The 6,578-nt window shown below is 46.8% G+C and overlaps 1 protein-coding gene across 1 annotated transcript; it reads left to right on the forward strand.

Annotated features, from left to right (window-relative positions):
* The first annotated feature begins 1,167 nt into the window (after positions 1-1,167).
* On the forward strand, positions 1,168-6,222 carry PTS (6-pyruvoyltetrahydropterin synthase). Its single transcript, XM_049799602.1, has 6 exons — positions 1,168-1,304; positions 2,203-2,282; positions 3,701-3,723; positions 4,733-4,789; positions 5,103-5,173; positions 5,703-6,222. Exons 1-6 carry the CDS (start codon positions 1,231-1,233, stop codon positions 5,842-5,844), a joined length of 447 nt encoding a protein of 148 aa, XP_049655559.1. The 5' UTR covers positions 1,168-1,230; the 3' UTR covers positions 5,845-6,222.
* Positions 6,223-6,578: the final 356 nt, after the last annotated feature.

The raw sequence follows: 6,578 nt of genomic DNA on the forward strand, positions 1-6,578 counted from the left end.
CCTTTGGCAGGCCAACCCCTGCACACTGATGCATTTATAAACACACTTCTTGCAATTGGTCATAATATAAGAAAAAACAAGCAAGTCAAACTGTTGGCTTGCAGGCCAAATAATTGCTGACATTAGCTCTACAGGATGAATGAGAGGATGAAATGCCTTGAAAGAGGAACGTTAATGAAAAGACAAAAGGCAGGATGCACAAATTTCAGGTCTCTGGTCTGGTTCTACAACAAACCCCAGTCCTGCCCTGTAGAATGCTCCTCTGCTGTTTGAGCTTGTGTTGTTTCACTGACGCACTTTTTTCAGTGCACAGCTCAACTCATTCTGTTCCTGGGCCTCACATCCACCAGCCCAGCAGCCTAGATAATGCAAATGAGGAACGTTGATGTAGTCCGAGATAGTTTTTGTGTGTGTTCTCTAATGCAGAATTTGAACTAAGCTGAAAGGTTAGCTCATTGGTACTCAGCAGTGTCACTTCTACCAGTACCATTGTACCAAGCTGACTTGGACAGAGATGAACACAGTGATTTAAACCAGAAAATGCAATCCGTGTTTTTCAGTCTCACATTCCATCCTTCAGAGCTGATCCTCTCCTCCCCTGGAAGCCCACATAGAAATGTTTTAACAGCTGCTTCTCATCCTCATGGCGATTCCCATGATTTTGATTGCTTTTCTCAGATACCTTCCAGTTTTCTGTATCACTCAGTGATTTAGTGAGAAGTGCGCTGGTAAACAGCTGGTGTAGGTAAGCATTTGCCACAGCGTATCTCACTGGTTGTCCACGGGAGCTGCTGTAATACCCTGTGCATTTGGTAGGGCTGACACCGTGGCTCTTAACAGCCTGTTTTATTTTCCCTCGGTACCACTGGCTCATACAAGGTCACAGGACGTTTGTGGGAGACACCAGCTAGGGTTAAGGAACAAAGTAGGCACGTCGCCTGCTTGGGCGGCGAGGCGAGGCGGGGGCAGGCTCCTGCGCCCACAGGCCGCGGCGGGCCGAAGGGAGACGCCGCCGTGGCGGCCGAGGGGAACAGCCCCCGGAGCTGAGCCCCGCGCCGGCTGGCACCACGGGGACCGGCCACCCGCTGAGGCTCAGCCCCGGAGGGCAGGCGGCTTCCGCGGGCGGCGCTGCCGAGGCGCCGCTCTGTTCCGTTCCGCTCCGCCCCGGGGCCCGGATGCAGCCGGCCGCGCCGGCGCGCAAGCAGTCCCCGCCGCCACGGCGGCCCTGCAATGGCGCCGCCCGCAGCCCGGCTGGCGCGGCTCTCCCGCAGCGTCTCCTTCAGCGCCTGCCACCGGCTGCACAGGTGAGCGGCCCCGGCGCGCCCGGTCCCGCCGACCCGGGACGCGGGGACACCCGCGGGGCGGCCGCGGCAGCCCGGCTGTCCCCCCGCCGCCCGGCCCGGGGAGCCGTCCTTCTCGGTGGAAGGGTACAAAGGCCTCGCAGAGCTGCGGGGCTTTTGCGTTAGCGCATTGCAAGTGACCTCTCCGTACGGAGGCGAGCCCCGGTGTGCGGGAATGCGTGCCTGCTGTCCAGCGCTTCCCGGTCCTCCTTCTTGCAGTCCGTTTTCGGCAGCCCGTAGTAGCCAAACCCGATTTTAAGACATCAGTGCGTAACTAGGTTTGACGTGAACTGAAGCTTTGTTTTTCGATGGGGCGAATTATGCTTGCAGTTTGTAAGGAACTCACTGTGCCTCTAACCTGTCGCCTCCTTCTCAAAACTTATGTATTCCTAAAGAGTGCTTTGTCCTGAAATACTCCTTGGAGTCAGCAGTTGAATTTCTTAAAAGGAAAGATTCAGAGAGGGAAATTGTCCTTTGTACTTCTTGGAGAAGCTCCCTAAGCTTTGTTAGGTAAATAATAATATGCATAGTTTGCTCCAGGCGCTTCCTCCTAGGAGCCCAAGTGATTTTGCCATACTCATATGTGAATAGCTGGTAGTGTTAACACAGCAGTGGTATTAGGCGGCTGTTATGAAACCTGCATATATACCTACAAAACCACAGTAAAAAGACCCCTGTTGTCGACAACATCTTTTCACGGGCCAAATACTCTGGTTCTGTTTATACCTCCTGAGTAGGAAAAGCTAGTGGGTTAAATTTGGGAGTGTAAATAAATGGAAGAGCTAGAAAGCAATCATGGTTGAAGCGAAGCCTAGAACGTCTGTAATGGATCCTGAAATGCCATGTCTGTAACTTCTCACAGTAAATCACTGAGTGATGAAGAAAACCTGAAGCTGTTTGGTAAATGCAACAATCCAAATGGCCATGGGCACAACTATAAAGGTAAGGAGTTTACTTCCATGCTTACACATTTAGTCATGGATGGAGGCTGTTCTCGAGTAGGCTGGTTTGAATGCAGAATAACCCATGGGAGACCTGGGCCAGTCATGTGTCTCAGCAGTCTGGTATGGCTTTTAGCAGCTGGTTTTGGGGTTTTTTAGAATTAGAAGGAGTCTTCAGCAGCAGGGGGATTGAACCAAGGCATGGGTTTGCAAGCTATTAAGTTAAATACATAATAAATATTCATCTCAAAATGTCACTTCATGAATCAAATCTACTTGTTTATAATCTGCAAAATCATTGTGTTTTGAATGAAGATTTTTCTAAGGAAAAGACATGCAATTTAAACAGCCTGTAAACTTTATTTGAATGTGGTTTTCAGAAGTTCTTCTACATCTATACCCCATGCACATAGAATCAGATCTCTCCAGTTATTAGGCTGGCTCCCTATTTAGAACTGTGTATTGTAGGTACCCTGAAACCTCGGCTACAGAGCTACTAGCTTTACCAGGGAAGACACGTTGACAGATTGCTGGACTGAAGATCTGTCCCTCATTTTAAAGCTGACTTACAGGCACAACAGTTCTTGCTTTCTTGTATAAGAAGGACGTTCCCACTGTAAAAAAAATTGCTGGAAAGCTAGGGAGATGCCTCTCAAACTGTTCCAGTGGGGGTGGAGAGTGAGAAAAAGATCATGAAGGGGCTTTTCCACTTCAGAGAAGAATTACAACCAGGCTCAAATCGCTGTCTGTCTATTTTTGTGAGTTCCCCAGTGAGCTGTGATTTTGTTCTCAGCTCCTGGAGTTAGTGGGAAGGAATGCTAAGCTTATTAGGATAATGTTTCCAAGTGTTTGTGTCTTTTGTTGAAAGGACTTCTGGGTTGAAATGACACCTTGCAGTAATTCTAGTACTTAGAGTTAGCGGCCACCTCATCCCTTACTTTCCTTCTCTGGTATTCCGTTATGTCAGAAGACTTATAAGCTGACCCCACATCTTACGGTCTCAGTGGTCTGGTGATTGTATGGGCACCTAGGGTATCTGCATTGTCCAGAAGACTTTGCTGATAGAGAGACTCTGACCTTGAGTGTGCTGGGCAAAGGCATGTAGGCATAGGGAGTAGGTACCTGAGAATTCATCTAGTCTTATCTTGGCCTGCAAAGGGCACTTCAAGGATAGTGGTGTGCCTCTGGGCATCAGGCCTTGGAGAATGACTTCTTTGAGGAGCTAGGTGACTCTGAGCCATTATTCTTTATGGAGTGGATACCCCTTTTATAAAAACAGTGCCACTTTTAAGTGGTGGGAAGCTTGCACTAGTCCTTGTGGATTAGCGATGAATGGGTTGTCTGTCCCAATCACTAGTGTACTTTGTTAGGTTCATGGTGTAATGGTGTTATTGTGACCTGATATTTTCTTTTTTTCAGTTATAGTCACTGTGCGTGGAGAGGTAAGCCCAAGCAACATTTTTTTCCATTCCTTAGGGTGGCAGGATAGATGGGTCCCTGTCTTCCACAGTACTGAAGTTCTAGCTCAATTGCTAGGTTTCCCAGGGTGTTTGTGGAAACTCTGTACATATCACTGTAGAAGAAGGTTTTTCATAATCACTGTCCTATTCACCTTGCCTCTAACAAGGATTTCCAGGTGACCATATTTAAGTCCAAGGTTTGTAATCATCCTCTGGGTATGTAACTTAAGTCTGCCAGAGCCTCACTGCAGAATGTATAGGTTCTGGTCGGATCTGTGGGGCACCTTTGGATGACTGCTGAGCCACAGGGAGGCTTAGAACTTCCAGTAACTAATTCTGTCTGCTGTTTTATCAAGGTATTTTGCTGCAAATGTAAAAGGAAATTCTGCTTTTGCAGTTGTTTTTCGCCCTTCATCGTGTCATTGTTCTGTGTATTCCGCAGTTATTTAGATAGCACTTTTGTTTTGATGTTTTCCAAGCAACTTTTTGAGGATTTCTAGCTCATAGGAAGGGGTTTCTATTCAGATCTGAAATTAAAATTTTAAAGCCTCTTCTTTCTACATTCCCCAAATACACTGTGAACTACACAACCTGATTTTGTTCTGGAGCTGTGCCTTCTCCAGATGGGAGGATGCCTTGAGCTCAGGCTGGTCTCTGTTTTGTCCCTGGTTGTTCAATCCAGCAGTTTAATGCCTGTTTTCTTGCTTATGACCACGCTAGATTGTTGCTTGAAGAGTGAGTGTTTCAGTGAGTTTTTCCTCCCTGGTGTCAGCTTTTATGAGAGAGTGGAACCACTGGAGTTGTTTGTATGCTGTATCTAGCCTTTGGGAAACATCACAGGAGTAGATCTGGAACTCAGTGTGTGAAGGTGGAAAGATATTTTTCTTGTGGCTCAGATGTCCTGAGCACACAGATTTGTACAGGCTCATGGCAGCCTTGGTAATAAGGATGTGTAGCTAGGCTACTAATCTCCCTTTTGTTTTCCCTGCAGATTGACCCAGTCTCAGGAATGGTTATAAACCTGACAGACCTGAAACAATATATGCAGGTAATAGCACTATTTTCCTGCACATCCCCTGGGAGAATTGGTTAGAGCTTAGCAATTTGTCTAGGTGGAGACATGGTGAGTTGATAATGGTAGGAAATAAAGAAGAAATTAAGGAATGATTTAAGACTAAAATGCTTTAGCACTGTGATGTGAGGCAGTACCGTGTCTCCAGGTAGGAAGTTAACAGGTGGATGTAGGGCTCTTACCCTTTTTTTACATACTGTTGCCTTGCTCCAGTCCCATGTGCATGGTAATTTGAGCCTCAAGTCCACTGACCAACTGGGACAAGTTTGTCACTGTTTTCTTTCTGCAGGAGGCGATCATGGAACCGCTTGACCACAAAAACCTGGATAAGGATGTGCCATACTTTGCTGAAGTTGTGAGGTGAGTGATGGGCACTCCTCATGGCGTTGGTTGCAGGATCAAGGAACAGTCTTCAAGGCTCAGTCCTGCGTCTGAAAGAGCAGCCTTGATACCGGTGTGTGTAACACACCTGTGACACACACCTGTGCATGTCAGGTGGTGGGTGCCCTGCTTACCTCCTAGCCCTGCTGCCATGCAGCTTGCCTTACTGTGCTGGGCTGGGCGCAGGCCTGCTGGGGCAGCTGCCATCCCACATACCAAGGAAGGTGCCACTTGCTCGCACCTGAGAAGCCTTTTGCAGACTTGGACTTTTCACATGAGCCTGCCCTGTGGACAGTGTGGGGAGACAGATATGACCTGTTAATTAGGCCTCACTTCATCCATGTTTGCTGGCAATGGTTCAAGCCCCACTTACATTAAGGGTGTCATCATGTGAAAGCTGCCTGGATGGCTCCCTGTGGCCTTTAGCATCCCCTCTGGCCCATTCTGGGTACAGCTTCCTCAAATATCATTGCTGTCAGTTCTGAATCTGCTCGTGTTTCACTCTTAGCACCACAGAGAACGTTGCAGTATTCATCTGGGAAAATCTCAAGAAGCTCCTGCCCATGGGAACTCTTTATAAAGTCAAAGTGTATGAAACGGACCAGAACATTGTCGTTTATAAAGGAGAAGAAACAATCTCTGAGAAGTGAAATGAGCTTAAGCTCAATTGGTCAGAAACTCTGCTGCATGATCAGATCAGTGGATTGCTTCAACCCTGCCCACAGTATTTCTTGCACCTAGATGGTTATGCATTACATAAGGGCAAATACAGATGTTTCACAAGAATTCTTGCAGCAATCTAGCAATTTGGGTTCTCAGAATTTGTTGATTTTGTCTGCTTTTTCTCAAGACATTCCTGTTTTGCAAACCCAAACTACCAAGCTGATGTGAAGTTTACAATTGTGCCATGATAAGTAAAGCAGCCTTCTAGAGAGGAGATGGCCTGGCAAAGTGTATGTCCTGTCCAGTCACAAAACGCTTTGATTTTTCTTTAATTAAACATTGGATTAATTTATGATTTTTAATAACCTGGGCTCTGGTGTTGTTTTGCTTCTTGAACAAATAGAGAAACGTTCTTGAGAATGAGAACTACATGATTCTCTTTTTCTTCCTTTTTTTTTTTTTTTTTATGTTGCTACAGACTCATTTTTTCCTGTGGCTAGCAGGCCTTTCTCTGTATAAGGAACTGGTATAGTGAGCAATATAGTTGTTTACAAAGCAAATCCTAATCCAAACTGCGGAGCTAAAGAGAACAGTATGTTGTTGAGAATCAGCATGGGAAGCTGAGGAAACTGTGAAGTTGGAACACTGCAGCGCTGGTGGTGTCAGACTGCCCTGATGCATGGGTGAAAGTGGAAGTAGGCGAGAATAAACCCTTAAATAC

This window comes from Accipiter gentilis, chromosome 5, assembly GCF_929443795.1.
Source record: "Accipiter gentilis chromosome 5, bAccGen1.1, whole genome shotgun sequence".
In the NCBI taxonomy this organism is placed as follows: Eukaryota; Metazoa; Chordata; class Aves; order Accipitriformes; family Accipitridae; genus Astur; species Astur gentilis.